The following is an 18,656-nucleotide window of genomic DNA, read 5'->3' as shown; positions in this document are numbered from 1 at the left end:
ATTCACGGGTACATGTTTTTTTTCCCCCAAAGGAGATAACTATACTAGTTATAGCTCATTGCAGGCTACAGGGTATCTATTTTCTTTTTTCCACGTTTAGATGACCTGCTTATCTTTGCTGAAGCTTTTTGAAAGTCTCAGGAATCTCTCACTTGGGTGAGAGAGCTTTTACACAAGCTGGGATTCCAAGGGAACATTCAAAAGTCCTTTTTGATTCCTTCACACAAGACTGTGTTCCTGGCATGCCAGTTGGACACCTCAGTTCAAAGAGCTATTCTTCCGCAGGAAAGAAAAACAGATCTACTTCCAAAGTTCACTGAGAGGGAATATCTCAAAAATTTGGGTTTCATGGCATCTATAATTCTCATGACAACCTGGCAAGACTCGACAGAAAGACACTATGGTATCTGACATCTCTTTGGTCCCAGCATCAACATCCCTGGTCTTTTCAAATCCCAGTGCTGGATTTTGTTAATACAGAAAGTACTTGGTGAAGACCGCAAATATCCCTAAATTCTAGTCTTTCGCTTATGCTTCTCTGCTCCAAAGCAGTTATCACAGAAGTCGGTCTTTGCTTACGGAGCAGTTCCAGAAGAGATAATAGTGCATGGTATGTGGGACACTTAGGATAGATCTAAGCACATAAATATGAAAGAGGTGCTTGCCCTTATCAAGGCACTAAATTTCCTGAATCATCTTTGGTCCTCAGGACCTCCAAGTTTGTTTTCATACAATACTACAATCATGTGCTACATGCACAAGTTGGGGGGGGGGGGGGGCACCAGGTCATACTCCCTTGGAGATTAGCCATGTTAGCTTGGGACAGAGCTTCATAGCACAATCTCACTCGACAAGCATCCTTCATTCCATCAGAGCAATAACGTGCTGCAGACAAGATGAATAGGACAGGGAAGATGCTCATATGTATGACAATTAGATCAGGAAGTCTTTCAAGATTTGATTGACCTGTGGGGAGTTCTTCTAGTGAACCCATTTGCCTTCTCTCTAAATCTGCTGGCAAGATTCTGCTTCAGGAATCCATGCTAGAAGGCCTAGAGGACAAATGCCTTTTTCTTTCTCTGACAGGAATGTTCTGTATTCTTATTCACCCTTTCCAACAATATCAATGATATGTCCGAGATTAAAAAGGAATCCCCCAAGAACTTGGGCAAGATTCCCTTTTTGACCGAGGCAACAGTGGTGTTCTCCCTTATTTTGGAAATGGCAAGGGCAATTACCACAAGCTTCCTCAAAGAATAGATCTACTCACACAAACCCCAACCCACATCAACTGACTGCCTGGATGTTAGGGGTCTTACTTTCCTTTAGGCATCTGTTTACGGAGGACCTGCAGCAGGTACTAAGAGAGGCAAGAAAGCCTGCCATTAGAAAATTATATAATAGGAAATGGAAAAGGTTTTCTAGTTGGTGCCAACAATATAACCAGCACCTATTAGGGCTAAGTGTACTCTAGTTTTACAATATTTGTGAGAGTTACTTTCCTATGGCCTTTCTTTCACCTCCAAGGTTCAGTTATAGGCCATTTCAGTAAGACTGCCCATACACCTCCTCTTTCAAGGATTTCTCATGTCAAAATGGTTTTCAAAGGGTTTTACTTAAGAGAATTAAAAGAAAACCAGTGTCCCTTTCTTGGGACCTCAATTCTCTGTTACAGCATCTAATACTTGCTCCACTTAAGCCATCTAATTTGGTATATAGTGTGTTCAAAATCCAAGCAAAATCACAATATAAATAAATACAGATACTATGTACTTACTGTAACACTGGATCTTCTTCATTCCTGTCTGTCCTTGTCAACCATTGGGATATTCATAAGGAAGATCACACTCAAAGAACTGACACCTCAGTGCTCGAGCTTCTTCATAACTCCCATGATGCACTGCCCCCCTGTGTTCAGAGCAATTTTGATGCCTAACCCCGGAACCTGGGACTTTTTTGTATATTAGGAAACAAAATGAATGGGCTTCAGATTATGTATACTACAGCAGTTTAGCACAGCAAATATAAGACATTTGGAGGGAGACACAGAGCATACTGTCAAGTAGATGGAGTAGGTTTGAAGAAGATCCAGAGTTATGCTAAGTACATAAAGTACAGTTTTGTACCTACCATAAATGTAGATGTCCGATAGGTATGCATCTGCAGTCATAACATATGGGTTTGTCCTGCCTCAGGCAGCCCTTCGGTCGGCCGGATTCCAAAATCTGGGTCTGGCCTCGGCTGATGTCGCACTTTCCCCGACGTCAGAGCGTCTGGGGTATAAAAGCATCAGCCGACGCCATTTTCCTCAGTTTTTCTTGCCCCAGATGCCAGGTGCCCTCTATGAAGGCTAAATTTGGATATAAAAGCCAAAAAATTCCAAACATAATGCAAAAATATATACATATATATATATATATATATATATATATATATATATATGTATACATATACACACATATATATATATATATATATATATATACATATATACACAAACAAATACACCATAACAGATCCCCCCAGCTAGCTAATGGAGGGGTAAGCACCCTAGGAATACCACAGAAGGGAAGGAGGGAGGGTAAACCTGACTGCAGATGCATACCTATCGGACATCTACATTTATGGTAGGTACAAAACTGTACTATGTCCTTCAAGGATGCATCTGCAGTCATAACATATGGGTAGAATACCATAGCCAATCTGGGGGTGGAGGTATTAAGAAAATGATGGTGTAGTTAAGATACCCTGCAGGACTGCTGTAGCAAAACCTGCTCTGGATCTGGAGTATAAAGGTAAATTGTAATGCTTGGCAAATGTATGCACGGAGCTCCATGTAGCAGCTTCTAAAATGTCCTTGGTAGCCACCCCTCTTAGGAAGGCTGTAGTGGTGGCTGTGGCTCTTGTGGAATGAGGCCTAATATTCACAGGAACTGTCTTTCCATGAAAGGAGTAGCAAAAGCGAATGCAATTTCTTATCCATTTTGAAATTGTCTGTTTGGAAATTGTTTTTCCTTGTGCCCCAGCAGCATATGCTACAAACAGTTGGTCAGTCTTTCTGTAACTTTTAGTTCTGTCCAAATAGTAGCGTAATTGTCTGTGTATATCCAGAGTGTGTAGAAGTTTCTCCCCCTTGTTTTGTGGATTTGGGAAGAATGTAGGGCAAGTGAATTGCCTGGTTCAAGGATACCCTAGATACCGTCTTTGGCATAAAAGTAGGATTGGTTCTTAATGAAACTCTGTCTTGATGAAAAATAAGAAATGGCTGCACTGCCATTAAAGCTTGTAACTCGGATCCTCTTCTTGCTGAAGTTATGGCCAGAAGGAATGCAGTTTTCCAAGACAGAAACTGTGGATCTGCCGATGCTGCTGGTTCAAAGGGAGGAAGTGTTAGTTTTTCCAGCACAAAGTTAAGGTCCCAAGTAGGTAAAGGTGGTTTCCTTGGAGGATTGATGTTTTTAATTCCTCTGAGAAATTGCCTTAAGAGAGGATGCAAGAAGACAGGTGGATTTACATTGTATTCTGCTGAAATTGCTGAGGCATGTATCTTAATGGAAGAATAAGACAGGCCATTGTGGAACAATTCTGCTAAGTATTCCAGTATATGTGCCATGCTCATCACTGTCACATCTAGGCCTTTTGTTGTGTTCCAAATGAGAAATCTTTTCCATTTTGCTGAGTACGCCTTCCTTGTGGAAGGACGGCGAGCTTCCATAATAATGTCCTTTACCCTCTGGGATAAGCTATTCTGAGGAGGAGTCATGGTATTCTCCAGGCAGTTAGCCGCAAGGTTTTTAGGTTGGGATGCAGGATCTTGAAATTGTTCTGCGTCAGAAGAAGTGGCCATAGTGGGAGAGACCACGGTTTTGTCTGTGACAAGCTATTCAACAGTGGGTACCAGTGCTGCCTTGGCCATTCTGGAGCTATCAGAATCACTCTTGGCTGTTCTGCCCTGATCTTCAGTAAAACCTTGGACATTAATGGGAGTGGTGGGAAAGCATAGACTTTTCGAGCTTTCCAGCTGAACGAAAGAGTCCACCTTCCATGCTTGTGGGTGGTATGTCCTTGAGCAAAACGTCTTCAGTTGATGATTGTGGGGTGAGGCGAACAGATCTATCTCCGGCCTTCCCCATGTTTGTGTTATGAGTAATAAGATGTCCGGGTGCAGCATCCATTCATGTGCATCTATGGTAGTTCTGCTTAAGCTGTCTGCCAGAGTATTGTCTTTCCCTGGCACGAACTGGGACTGTAGTTGCATATTGAGTTTCAAGCAAAGTTCCCATAGATTCATAGCCAGTCTGCATAGAGGGTAGGAATGCGTGCCTCCTTGCTTGTTTATGTACCACATAACTGTGGTGTTGTCTGTCCTTATTAGCAGATGGCCCTGATGAAGGAAAGGTTTGAAAGCCTCGATTACGTGCATCACTGCCAGCATTTCCTTTTGGTTTATGTGCATGCGTAGCTGTCCTTGAGACCATAGCCCTTGGATACATTTGTCCTCCATGTGTGCTCCCCAACCTCGGTCTGAAGCGTCCGTGGTGATGGTTTGGTTTGCTTTTGGTTTGTTGAAAGGCAACCCTCTGTTGGACTGGCAGGCTTGAGCCCACCACAGGAATTCCTTTTGAAGGCAAGGGATGAGTGGAATCAAAGTTTCTAAGCTGTGACTGTGCTGAGTCCATACACTCCTTAGGTACCATTGCAATTTTTTCATATGCAGCCTAGCTTGTGGAATTAGAATTATGCAAGATGCCATGCAACCCAGGGCCTGCAGGATTTTCCTTGCAGTCAGCTGAGTTTGTCTTGTCAGATTCTTGAAGTAATCCGGAAGTTGTTTTTGTTTTTCTTCTGTGAGAAAGGCCATTTGGGTGGTTGTGTCTAGATCTGCACCCAAAAAGGTTATTCTTTGGGATGGAACAAGTCTTGATTTTTGGATGTTGACTGTGTATCCCAAGGCCTGTAATAGTTAGATGGCATAGTCCAAGTCCTTTAAAAAATTTTCCTTGTTGTCCGCTTGTATCAGGCAGTCGTCCAGATATGGGTAGATTTGAATCCCCTGAAGTCTGCAGTGTGCAATTACTGATGCCAGGCATTTTGTGAATACTCTGGGCGCAGTAGATAAGCCAATGGGCAATGCTGAGAATTGATAATGCTCTGATCCTGCAAGAAATCTGAGGTGTCTTCTGCAACTTTGTCGAATAGGGACATGCAGGTATGCCTCCTTGAGATCTAGAGTCACCAGCCCAGACTAAGCTGCTGTAGGGTCAGCATCTTGAATTTTGGCACAATGAGGTAAGTATTCAGTGCGGACAGGTCGAGAATAGGCCTCCAATGATTTTCTTTTCTTGGAACAAGGAATAATCTGGAATAAAATCCTTGGCCTTGTTCTGAAAGAGGTACCTTTTCTATGGCTTTCATTTGTATTAATTTGGTGATTTGCTTCAAAGCTTCTGCCCTCTGATTTGGTGGCAGGTCTGGCATTCCTTTTCTTTTTGGCAATGTGTGGAAATGGAACCTGTATCCTTTGTCTATTATTTGCAGTGTCCATGAGTCCCTTGTAATGTAATGCCAATTTTTTGAAAATAAAGAAAGCTTTCCGCCCAATGGTGCTTCTAATAGAGCCCTGGTCGGCGGAGTCAAAATAAAGTCATTGAGTCTGTCCTGGTGTAGCAGTTGTTTTTGTTGTTCCTGCACTACCTCTCTGGTTGGGAGGCTGCCACTGACGGCCTCTGTAGGAGCCTCTAGCTTGCCCTCTACCTCTGGCACGCCTGTTCCTGCCTCTCTGGGATCTGTCTGAGTCCGGAAAGGACCAATTCCTAGTAGGCCAATTTCTGCTGAATCTCGGTGGTTGTACCTGCAGAAAGTCCTTGACTGTTTGCACAGATTTTGCCTTTTCTTCAAACTTCTTTAAGATCTCCTGAGCCGTGGAAACAAATATTTTTTGTTTTTCCATTGGAGCATCCAAGAGCTTAGCTTTAACATGGTCCGGTAGAGATTGTTCCTTCAACCAGGCATGTCTTCGTATAACTGCCCCTGTCATAGCTGACCTACATGAAGCTTCCAGTGCATCATAACCACACTGCAAAAAATGGTTGCTAACCTGCTGTGAGTTATGTACCAGATCCTGAAGTGATTTACGGTCAAGGGGTTCAGAGGAGGAAAGCTTCTTATACAATTCATCTAACAAATACTCTTGGTACTGAATCATATGAAATTGACAATTTAATGCCCTCATGGAAAGAGTTGCAGAAGTATAAACTTTCTTTCCCCATCTCTCTAAAGCTCTAGACTCCCTTTCAGAAGGTAGAGGATTTTTAGCAGTGGCAGCTGCAACCCCTTTTGGGCCCTAGGAAATAGTTTCTGGGTCTGCAGTGTGGGCCTTGTACAGGTGTAGATGAGAATCCGGGACCCTGTAGTACCTATCAGGTTTTGCAGGAGCTGGAGGGAGAGAATCAGGGGCTGTACTAGCATCAGAGTACACATCATCAATAACATTCAAAACAGGAGGTATAGCTAAAGGCCTATGCTGAGGTAAATGTAAAAAGGTCCTTAATCTCTTTCTAGAATCAGAAAATTCCTGGCCCTGCCATTGAAAATGTAGTGCAGTGTCTCACCAAAAGAAAACTCTTCAGGAGGGGAGGCCGAAGGAATAGATTCTTCAGCATCAGAATCCTCGTAGGCCGAATAAGCCTCCTGCTGGTGTTCTGACAACACAGATTCATCCGTAGACTCATCTGAAGAGTGGGGGTCAGAGGGCTCAACCCTGTGCCTTTTGTCTGGTGGTGGAAGAGAGCTCCTGTCCGGGTGAGGTTGAGAACCTCTAATTAAAGAGATAAGATCCTCTGCTAGGCTGTGAATCTGAGAGCCAGTGGAAGGCCTCTGAGAGGTAGTCTTGGGAGGCAAAGCTTTAGCAAGTTTGGCAGCTTTAGCCCTGGAGAAGGCCTTAATGGACATGGATGCAGGGGGTCTGGCTGCACCACGTGAAGGAGTAGACTTGTCTAAAGGAATGGTGTCAGACATGTCCTGGACACCGGTTTCCGTAGGTAACTCAATAACCGACTCGGCCGGAGCCTCCGGGGCCGAGGTAGTCGGTTGAATGGATTCGGTAATAGAAAGCACCGAGGACTCGGTTTCAGCCGAAACCGAGACACTCGCAGTAGGCCTGACCGTGGTTTCAGCCGAAACCGCGGGCCGCGAGGGTCAGTCCTTGTCCTTCCGTTTTTTTAACCACATGTGAAGTCGGAGTCTCTGACGGCATCTTATACGCAAAATTAGCCCCAAAAAATTCCTCTGCAAACTCCGACAGACGTCTAAGAGTTCGTCGGTTGAAGGAAGCACAGGCAGAGCAGGCCGAGATGTCGTGGTCTGGGCCTAAGCAAGGGAGGCAGTAAGAGTGGAAATCCTTATGAGGTATTTGTTTCCCACAAGTTAAACAATTATTTACTTTATCTGACATCGGCTGAGGCAAGAAAGAGTTCCCAATGGGGTACTTAGCTTTTTCGAAGTCTTCGGTAGCTGAATCACAGGAGCTGGCCGACCGGCACTTGCGAACTGCTTCTGCTTCGGGCACCTCGCAGCAAGAAAGACTGAGGAAAATGGCGTCGGCTGATGCTTTTATACCCCAGAAGCTCTGACGTCGGGGAAAGTGCGACATCAGCCGAGGCCAGACCCAGACTTTGGAATCCGGCCGACCGAAGGGCTGCCTGAGGCAGGACAACCCATATGTTATGACTGCAGATACATCCTTGAAGGACATATCAGTAAATACAGAGTACACTAGTACTTATCTATCCCAAAACTCGAGGGAGAAATCACGTGTTTCACCTAATGGCAGCAAATGAGATCTGAGGTAATGTGGGATGCTGAATTAAGGGTAAGGGAGAATCCTGACAGTTCTAAGTTGCCATGAGCTTTAAAGTGACCGAGTCAGATCTGATGCCTCGGATCAGAACCCATCAGTCGAGGACAATGAAAATCACATATGATCTGTCAATTACAACATACAGATGAAAATGCAAACTAAACAACTTAAAAAGCTACAAATATTTGAAGCAAAATTTTCTTCTAAGCACTAAAATTAGGTGGTCATGCCTCTATATCTTCAGATTACAAACTTTGGTGTATGAAATGCTTGAAAGCATGAAAAAAACTTTCTAGCAAGTAAAGTCCAAAATAACGTATACTACAGTAAAATAACTTACTTCCTGTAAGTGATGAGGAAACTGTAAAAAGTGAGGAATAGAGGCCAAGTGCGAACAATACTGGGGATAATCCTTCAATCTGCAAAATGAAAATGCCATCAGTAAACTCGAAAAATGCTGAAAACAGGAGCAAGATGAGACTTCAGAAAAAACGAAAAAAGGATACACATACCTATTTTTAAATCTATCAAGTGCAGCAATGCCAAAGTAATACATTTTAGAAGTATAAGGTTTACGCAGAGCTTCAAGTACATAGCGCAAAGCCAGCCCCAACGCCATGTAAGTGACAAGTCCCTTTTCGATTATTCCACCAAAAAGGCAAGCTGTGATGTGCAGTTCTTTATCTGGATATTGTGGAAAGAAGCGGTATTCTTCAAACAGATTTCGTAACATACAATTGAACACCTCTCTCTCTCGTTTGATACTGGAATCTTTAAATCTTTGCAACATTTCAAGTACCTGCAAAAAGAAAAATAAAGCAGAAAACTGAATTGGAGAACTGAATGGTGATATCCCCAAGATTTGGAGGAATTAGACTAACCACCATGGACTGCAGAAGTGTTCAGTTTAAGCATAAACAAAGCACAGACATTATGCCACAACACAGTAAAATGAAAAAAGGGTAAAAGTGATTTTCTTGGCAATGAGCAAATTTGAGATTCACACTACATCAATCACAGCTTAACACAAGAACTAACAATGGAAAACAAAGTGCCAAACTAGTCTTGTACCAGCAGCCTTTATTCCATAATCTCTCACAGATTTAAGTGTTGCTTAATTTTAATCAACTCTGCTTCCTCTAAGGTACTTCCATGTGACTAATCAAAAATATCGACAAAAAAGAAGCTATGTACTTACCATAACATTCCATGTTAGTAGTCCATCTCACCCTTCATTCTTTACATATGGGATAGGAGCCTATCCTCGGCTCTGACTCGGCCTATTTAAAAGGTGGAAGACTTCTGGTTGGCTCGTGGCTAGGTAGGTATACCATTGTGCACCAGTACAATCCCCAGATCTTGCTTGCTGCTGACTAGAAAAAATAAACAGCCAACAGAAAAAGCAAATACTAAAAGTGTAATGACAGCAACAGTGAAACACGATGAACATCTTGTTTGCTGCTGACTAGAAAAAATTAACAGCCCACAGAAAAAGCAAATACCAAAAGGTTTCCATAAATAATGAAATTAGTATTTTTCTGTCTCCAGGTACATCCAGGATGGGGGCACAAGGGCAGGTTCGAAAGAATGAAGGGTGAGATGGACTACTAATGTGGAACGTTATTTTAAGTACATAACTTCTTTATGTTAAGTAGTCCTATCTCACCTTCATTCTTTACATATGGGACAGCGTGTCCCTAGCACCTTATCCTTGGGTGGCTCAAGGAAAAATACTCCCGAGTACCGTGGAACCAAAGGAAGCTCTACCCCTGGAGATTAAATTCAATTTGTAATGAGTAATAAAAGTGTGAGGGGTAGCTCACGTAGCAGCTGCACAAATACTGTCAAGTGGAACCCTGGCTAGAAAGGGTGCAGAAGTAGATTGACATATGGTAGAATGAGCCTTGATATTAAAGGGTAAAGGTTTGCCCTCAGAACTGTAAACATAAGCTATACAGCTAGAGATTCAGTAAGAGAGCGTCACTTTGGAAACTGGTAAGCCCAACCTGGATTCAGAGAAGAAAATGAACAATTGATCCGATTTTCTAATGTCTTTAGTCTGGTGCAAATAAAAATGTAACTGCCTATGGACATCCAGTTGGTGAAACCTGCATTCGGCTGCACTGGAGTGATTCGGAAAGAAAACCGCAAGTTCTATGGACTGATTTAAGGTGGTATGGGAGCAGACCTTGGGAACAAAAGAAGGGTTAGTACGAAGGGACACCCTGTCTTTATGAAAAATCAGATAAGGCAGTTTAACAGATAAGGCTTGCAACTCTGACACCTGTCTGGAAGATGTGATAGCCTCCAAAAACAATGTCTTCCAAGACAAGAACTTCAAACAGCATGAATGAGAAGGCTCAAAGGGCGGAGATGTTAATTTTGATAACACAAAGTTTAAATCCCATAAGGCCACAGGCTCCTGAACTGGAGGTCTGAGCAAGGTGGCACCTTTTAGGAAGGTTTTGCACAATTTATGAGACATCAAGTTGGAATCTGGAAACCCCAAATGAAAATTTGAAATCGCTGCCAATTGGACTCAATAGTGGCAGCTGCAGATCTTTGGTGAAATAGTTCAGAGAGAAATTCTAAACCAACAGGAATGGAGGCAGTGAAGGGGTCAACACCCATTTTTTCTGCTTAGAGAAAATCTTTTCCATTTTCTGGAATAAAGTTTTCTAGTTGAAGGTTTATGAGATGACGTAAGGATATGAGTTACGGAAGGCGAGAAGTCGTGAAGCCGGATGGGATGGAACTGGAGCAGCCACGCTGTCAAATTAAGGGTGTGTAATGAGGTGTGAAGCGAACCTGACATGTGAGTCAACAGGTCTGGAACTGGGTCCAGAATCCAAGAATCGTTCAGAAGAGGCCCGAGGAAGGGGAACCAAACCTGATGAGGCCAGTAAGGAGCAATGAGGATCGATTTGCTTCCCAGCCATTTTGCTTTCTGAATCACCTTGGGAATGAGAGGATAGGGAGGAAAAGCATACAGGAGACCCAGGGGCCAATCGTGAACAAGTGCGTCTCTGGGTGACTCCCCCGGAGGGCGGATGAGGGAAAAGTAGCTGCAGCATTTGGCATTGATTGGACTGGCAAAGATGTCGCAGCAAGACTGTCCCCATCTGCGGAAAATCTGTCCCCCTATTTCCTGTTTCAGCAACCACTCGTGACGCATCAGAATCGCCCGGCTGAGCTAGTCGGCTATCACGTTGGTCACCTCTGGAATGTGTGTCACCACCAGAAAATACTGGGAAGATAACACCCATTCCCAAACTCGCATGGCCTCTTGACAGAGTGGGTAAGATCTGGTTCCGCCCTGTTTGTTGATGTACCATACTACCGACATGTTGTCTGAATGTATTGCAATAGTCCCCAGAGGAAGAAGGTCGTGAAGTGCTTGCAAAGCCATGAGCACTGCCCTCATCTCTAGAACGCTGATATGCAGGTGGGCCTTGTGGTCTTGCCATGTGCCTTGGACAGTCCTGCCAAGATAATGACCCCCAACCCTATCTGCGAGGCATGTGGTCACAGTGTCAACGGGTTGGCGAGGAACAACTGAAGAGCCTGTGGTCAGTTGACTGGGTAATGTCCACCACAGGAGGTCAGTCTTGCAAGGTTGTCAGCAGAATGTGATGGGATAATGGACGGTGCTGAAAGGACCATTTGGAAGACTGGAGCCACTGAAGAATTCTCATGTGTAACCTGGCTAGTGGCACTAATAGTATGTTGGAAGCCATGGTCCCAAGGAGCTACAGAACAATCTTGGCTTTGACCCTTCGCAAGGGAAGGAGAAACTGATTTTGAAACACCAGGTTTTGTGCCCTTTTGGCAGGAAGGTGGACCACCATGTTTCCTGTGTCTATCTCTGCGTCTATAAAATTCACTGACTGACGGGGCAATAAGGCAGACTTTTCCCAATTTAGAGAGATTCCCAGTTGGGTACAAAGCTGAATAGTACTGTCCCTGCTCTGAAGGTGTAGATGCCTGGTGGGGGCGGTCAGGAGTCAGTCGTCCATATACGGAAACACCTGGAATCCTAAACATCTCAGGTGAGCTGTCACTACTTCCATACAATTTGGAGAACACACTACGGGCTGTGGTGAGACCAAAGGGCAGAACACAGAACTGCAAGTGACTGGCTCCCAGCCGGAAGCGTAGATGACTCCTTGACACTTTTGTCCATTTTTGTGTGATAGTAAGCATCTTGGGGATCTTTTGAGCACATCTAATTGTCTTTCCCCAACAACGGGAGTATAGACTGCAGTGTTACCATCAGGAACCTGTCCTTCTTTACTGATTCATTCAATCGGCTGAGGTCCAGAATGGACCTCCAGTCCCCAGTATGTTTTGGCACTAAACAGAATCTGGAGTAAGTCCCAAATCCTATGTGGTCTGCTGGGACAGTTGGGATGGCTCTTTTTGACAGCAACTTGTTGACCTCCACAGATGCCTGATCCCTGTGATTGGGTGGAACATCTGGGATCTTCTTGGGAACAAAAGGTGGAAGAGAAAAGGGTATTACATAACCTCTAGTAATAATTCTTTTTACCCACTTGTCTTGAATGATACTTAGCCAGGCTTCTGAATACAAAGAAATGACACCCCCGACCAGCCCCAGAAAAGCACAGTCGGGCCCCACATCAGGAGCGCTGGTAAGGCCAGCCCCGAAAGTAATCGCGACCTCCTTGGTTTTGCAGATCATCCCTGCCTCTAGGGCAATGTCTACCATTTCCTCCTCTGCCTCTGAAGGAGGAGTTAACCTATGCCTCCTGGAAAAACTTCTGGGACTTCTTGAATCACATTTTACCACCCCTCTGACCCTTACGGTATGGTCTAGATTGAACAGTAAAACGTAATCCCACGGCAAAGAGTGTTTTCCTTCTTGTTTGCACCGGGTGAGAGTGTCCTTTACCTTGGATCCGAACAATGAGGAACCGAATGGGGCATTGGGAAAGGTAGACAAACAGTTCTGCAAAGTTACACAAACTCATCCAAAAACAGCGCCACAAGGAAATTCCTGAACCTGCTGCCCTCCTCTCACCATTGGCTGCATACGAGATAAACACATGGAGGAGTCAACGATAGAAGTCAAGGTGAACAACTGGGCAGAAACCTTGTCAGGGACTCAGTCAGTACATGTACCTTGTGTAGAATCTCCTAACCCTAAGGAGATCTCACTGGAGCCTAGTAAAAGTGAGTAAGGTAACTCAGCGATCTAAGGGTAAATGCCGCTGAAGAGAAGATACGCTTCCCATATCTGTCCATCGTTCGAGACTCCTTATTCGATAGGATGAACAGAAGTCGTCTCAACTAACTCCTTCTTAGTGTCGCTGCCATCACCATGGCATCTACAGGCACACCTTTAGGTAAAAAGCCTTTGCCTGGAGGGGAAGAAAGGAACTTGTTTGGCCTCCTGGGAACTGGCTTCACGGTATCAGGAGTATCCCACACCTTTTGACTAAACCCATCAGTTCGTTGAAAGGTGGAGACACCCAAGAGGCAAAACGTCGACACCCGAAAACCTTCAGATACATGGACTCATCAGAAGGGGTGACAGTGGGCCAATCGCACCTTTGTTTAAGGATCTTCAGGATGTCTATGAAGGAGACATCATGACAGGATGACTTGGGGGACCCTTCAGACTCCTTGAGGTTAGTGTCAGATGCCAAAGACTCATCCTGGGAGTCAACATGCTTCCTCTTACAAGTCTTCTTCCATGGGGGCTCCTCGGAAGGACATTCCGGGAGGTCTTGGAAGAATGGGTGCAACCGGCCGGTGGCTCCTGAGGCTGGGGGTCTCTGCAGCCGCTGGAGGGAGTAGGAGTTGAGACAGAAGTAGGTGCTATAGGGGTAAGAGTGCCGGTACACCCAGTAGGAATAGACAGTCGGGACAGTACACTCATCTTGAAAGCCGACCTCTCAGGCTCCAAGGACCTTTCCGGCTCCGAGGTGACAGTGGATGCTGTTGGTGCCAGAGCCATCAGCTCCAAGATAGACGCATGGTCTGAACTCACCCTAGTGGACACGCCGAATAGAAGACTCTGAACCAAAGAAGTTCGGTTCCAAGCATCCCTGTCGGGGCCGACCGGAGATCTTCGACCCCTGGACATTACGGACGGCACTGAAAGGGTTGGAGCAGAACTCGGCTCCGAAACAGCCACAATTGGAACTGGAGCTGAGGGTTCCACCGGTGGCACCAAGCACTCTGGCTCCAAAAGGCCAGCATGGCTCAGAGAAGGAATGAACACACAGAGGGTTGAACAGGCTCGAGTGGCTCCGGAGCCGACTGGGTCAAAGCCAACAACAATTTAGGCAGAGGAGACTACTTCAAAAGTCTCAGCACTACCCTCTCCACATCTTCTTCTGATAAACTCCTGGAAGACCTGAATGACATGGTAGGAGATATAGATTTTGCAGGTACAGGAGACTTCATTAACAAGGAGACAGGTAGAGGGTCCATAGACCGGCTCAAAGAAGTAGTCTCAAGAGTCTCAGCTGACTGCTCTGAAAAACTTGGAACAGACCCTGCAACAACAATGCCATTTCTCAGTTGGCTCCGAGGTCAGTGGAGCCGATAACATAGTTTTCACAACTTTAAGAGGAGGCTCCGAGACACCAGCCGGTGCCGGGGAGGGCCTCTTGGCAGATTTAGACTTCCCTTTAGCAGATTTGGAGGATGAGGAAATAGACAAGTCTTCCTCGAAGGAAGGTTTAAGAAGACCTTTTAGAATTAACTTGTTCTTCCTTTCCTGCAACACCCTAGGACTAAAGGCATGACAGAATAAACAGGTGGTCTGCAAATAGATGGCCCTAAACAGTAAACAATTACTATGACCATCCATTAAGGACATCTTGTGGGAGCACTTAACACATTTCTTGAAGCCGGACGACTTATGCTCCTTACTCTTCAGTAATTCTTAAATCAATAGAATACACGCACACATAGGAGGAGGAGGACTAGGTCCTCTAACTTAAACAGGCCTATTCCTGCTGAAAGTTAGATACCTTGAGGACTAGGTCTTCTAATATAAATGGGCCTAGCCTGGGCAAGAGGGGATAGGATCTTCTAACTTAGAGACCCAACAGTTATAAGGGAAGAATAGCACACTCAACAGAACAGTGCAGAATAATAGCCCAAGTCAACAGCAAATACAAACGGAACGAAGTTCTGTCAACAATATTAGCAAAATGATGCTAACAGCAATCTAATAACTCTAAACAGCAAGCTGAAACTGCCAAATTATACATAAACACACAGAATACTAGTGCACAAAAGTGCCTATTTTAATCCAAATAGTAAGCCTGCTACACAGAATACCAAGAAGTAAATAACGGCCAAAGGCCAAAAATTGCACCAGATGGCACAAATATAGGATAACTTTAAAACTACACTAATTGAATACTACCAACAATAACGATTTAACTATATAGAACCAAATATCTAATCTAAGCTAAACAGTGAAGAAAAAGTACAGTTGTGTACACTTACCATAAATGTAGATGTTAGAGTGTATTCACTGTTGCAGTCATTACATTTGGGTTATCTGCTTGCAGTAGCCATCAATCGGCCTGATTAACAAACTCTTGGGTCCTGCGTCGGTTGCTGTCCCTTCTTACATGATGTCAGGTAGTCAGGGATATGAAATATGCAGCCGACACCATTACATCAGTTTTTCTTGCCCCAGATGTCAGGTGCCCCCCTAATGGGAAGCAATTAAATCTATAAATACAAATATACCTCCAACAAAAAAGCAAATACACCAAAAAGCTTTTTGAGCATAGTAACAGTAGAGGTATGCCAAAAGAAGAAAGGGGGCTGGAGGGAGGGTATACAGGACTGACAGTGAATACACTCCAACATCTACATTTATGGTAAGTGTACACAACTGCACTATGTTCTTTGTGTTTCACTGTTACAGTCATTACATTTGGTAGATTCCCAAAGCTAAGGTTGGGAGGAGGAATGTAAATATAATTAGGACCAGCTATAAGGCCCTGCAAGACTGCAGTGGCAAAACCAGCTCTGAATTTAGAGAAAATTGGCAAATGATAATGCTTAACTCCAGGTAGCAGCTTCTAGGATGTCCCTAGTAGGGACGCACCTGAAAAAGGCTGTAGAGGTAGATGCAGCCCTGGTTGAATGGGGTCTGATGCCCTGTGGGATAGGTTTGCCATGGTGCTTATAGCAGAAATTAATGCAGTGGCCCATCCATTTTGAAATGGTTTATTTTGAAATAGCTTTCCCCTCTGTCCCTGCAGCAAATGCCACCAGCAGTTGTTCAGATTTCATTTGAGGTTTAGTCCTGTCCAAGTAGAATCTAAGCTGTCTGTGCACATCTAAAGAGTGCAGTATTCGTTCCCCTTTGTTCTGTGGGTTAGGAAAGAAGGTAGGCAAATGAATGGACTGATTAAGAGCCACACTGGATACCACATTGGGCAAGAAGGAGGGATTGGTTCTAAGGGACACCCTGTCCGCATGAAATATGATGAAAGGTTCCAATGCCGTAAGGGCCTGTAGATTCAGATACCTTTCTTGCAGAAGTGATTGCTAAAAGGAAAGCGGTTTTCCAGGAAAGAAATTTTAAATCTGCAGTAGCAGCTGGTTCGAAAGGAGGAAGAGTGAGTTTCTCCAAGACAAAGTTAAGATCCCAGGCCAGAGTTGGAGCTCTCCTGTGTGGCCTTATATTGTTGGCTCCTCTGAGGAACTGCTTGAGCAGTGGGTGAGAGAAGAGGGGAGGGCTTTGTGCTACAATGAGCTGACACGGCTGAGGCATGAATTTTGATGGAGGAAAAGGACAAGCCCTTATGAAGCATCTCAGTCAAGTATTGTAGAAGCTGAGGTAAATTGGGCACTGCTGCATTCATTCCTTGAGACTGGTTCTAGGCACAAAATCTTTTCCATTTTGCAGCATAAGATTTTGTAGTACTAGGCCTCATTGCCGCTAAAATGATACCCAACACTGATATACTGAGGGATGGTAAAGGAGAGATTAGGTAATTAGCCAGGCTGCTAGGTTCAGTGTTTGCAGCTGAGGGTGCAGAATCTGGTTCGCCTGCTGAGACAACAGGGAAGGAGTCTGAGGCAGGTGCCATGGAGCAAAGCATGACACTGCGCAAGAGTGGGTACCAGTGTTGGTGAGGCCAGTCTGGTGCAATTAAAATCGTCCCTGGCTTGTCCTTTTGATCTTTAGTAGTACATTGGAGAGCAAAGGCAGAGGAGGAAAGGCATAAACTGATAGGTTTTTCCAGCTGAAGGATGGAGCATCCACTTTCCAAACTAGCTTGTGAGGAATCCTTGTAAAAAAAATTGTCCAGTTGATGGTTCTGGGGGGAGGCAAACAGGTCTATATCTGGGCTCCCCCATTTGCTTGTCAACATGTTGAAAATCCTTGGTTCCAGTTTCCACTCGTGTGCGTCCATGAGGTGTCTGCTTAGTCCGTCTGCCAGTGTATTTAGTTTTCCTGGCAGGAATTGAGATTGTAGATTCACTTGGTAGCTCAAGGCTGTATTCCACAATGCCATGGCTAGTCTGCAGAGGGGGTAAGAATGTATACCCCCCCTACTTGTTTATGTACCACATGACTGTGGTGTTGCCCGTCTTTACCATTAGTTGTCCTGGAAGAATGTGGTCCCTGAAGGCTGTCAGAGCATTCTGTACAGCTAACATTTTCTTTTGATTTATGTGCAGGTGTATTTGACTTGGGTTCCATTTGCCCTGAATGCACTTCCCTGCCAGGTGAGCCCCCATGCATAGTCTGAGGCATCTGTTAAGATTTGGGCGGCAGGAGGTAATGTGAATGGTAGTCCCCTGTTTTAGTGGCAGGCCTCTGCCCACCAAAGGAACTAGGCGTAGGCAAGGTATGATACGAATCCTTGCTTCTAGATCCTGCGAATGTTGACACCATAGGCTTTTGAGATACCATTATAGTTTCCTCATATGCAGCCTTGCATATGGAATTAGGAGATTGCAGGAGGCCATGAACCCCAAGGCCCGAAGTACTTGCCTTGCAGATAGCTGGGATTTTGTGGCCACTTGTTTGAAGTAGGTTGTCAAATGAATCAATTTCTCTGGCGTGAGGAAAGCCATCTGGGAAGGTGTACTCAAGCTTGCTCCCAGGAATATAATTTGTTGACAGGGTACCAGGTGTGACTTCTTTTCGTTTATGGTGAACAACAGACAAGTCAGTATCCTTTGAACAAAGGCCAGATGATTAAAAAGAAAAACTGGCTTTCTGCCTGAATTAGACAATTGTCCAGGTATGGGTATATTTGAATATTTCTTTGCCTGCAAAATGCAATGACTGGAAATTGACATTTTGTGAATACCCTGGGCGCAGTAGATAAGCCAAAGGGCAGTGCAAAGAACTGATAGTGCATGAAGTCTGCTTTGAAGCGTAGGTATCTTCTGCAAGACTCCCTGATAGGGATGTGCAGGTATACCTCTTTTAAGTCAAGTGTTGCCAACCATGCATCTTTGCCTAGCGTAGGAAGCAGCTGGTGAAGGAGTCAGCATTTTGAATTTTGGAATCACCAGAAAGGTGTTTAGAGTAGAAAAGCCCAGGACAGGATGCCATGTATTGCCTTTTCTGGGTACCAGGAAAAGTCTTGAATAGAAACCTTGTCCCTTTTCCTCTTCTGGTACCAACTGAATAGCCCCCATGTTTATGAGGGAAAGTACTTGATCTTGGGCCTCTGCCCACTGATTTGGGGGTAGATCTGGCCACCCGCTTGGTGTTGGTAATGTGTGGAAGTGAAATCTGTATCCTTGGGACACTATATTTAAAACCCATTTGTCCTGG

General features: G+C 44.6%; 1 protein-coding gene across 1 annotated transcript in view; it reads right to left on the bottom strand.

Moving 5' to 3' along the window:
* Positions 1-18,656, bottom strand: part of CNOT1 (CCR4-NOT transcription complex subunit 1) — a 4,219,019-nt gene that overhangs the window by 1,920,081 nt on the left and 2,280,282 nt on the right. Inside the window, exons 20-21 of the mRNA XM_044079520.1 lie at positions 8,371-8,657; positions 8,184-8,277 (exon numbers count right to left, since the gene is read on the bottom strand). Coding sequence (XP_043935455.1) covers positions 8,184-8,277; positions 8,371-8,657 — 381 coding nt within the window. The remainder of the gene's footprint in view (positions 1-8,183; positions 8,278-8,370; positions 8,658-18,656) is intronic.

This window comes from Protopterus annectens, chromosome 8.part0 (genome assembly GCF_019279795.1).
Source record: "Protopterus annectens isolate FY-2018-M chromosome 8.part0, PAN1.0, whole genome shotgun sequence".
Classification (NCBI taxonomy): domain Eukaryota; kingdom Metazoa; phylum Chordata; order Ceratodontiformes; family Protopteridae; genus Protopterus; species Protopterus annectens.
This window is presented reverse-complemented; position numbering and strand designations above follow the sequence as displayed.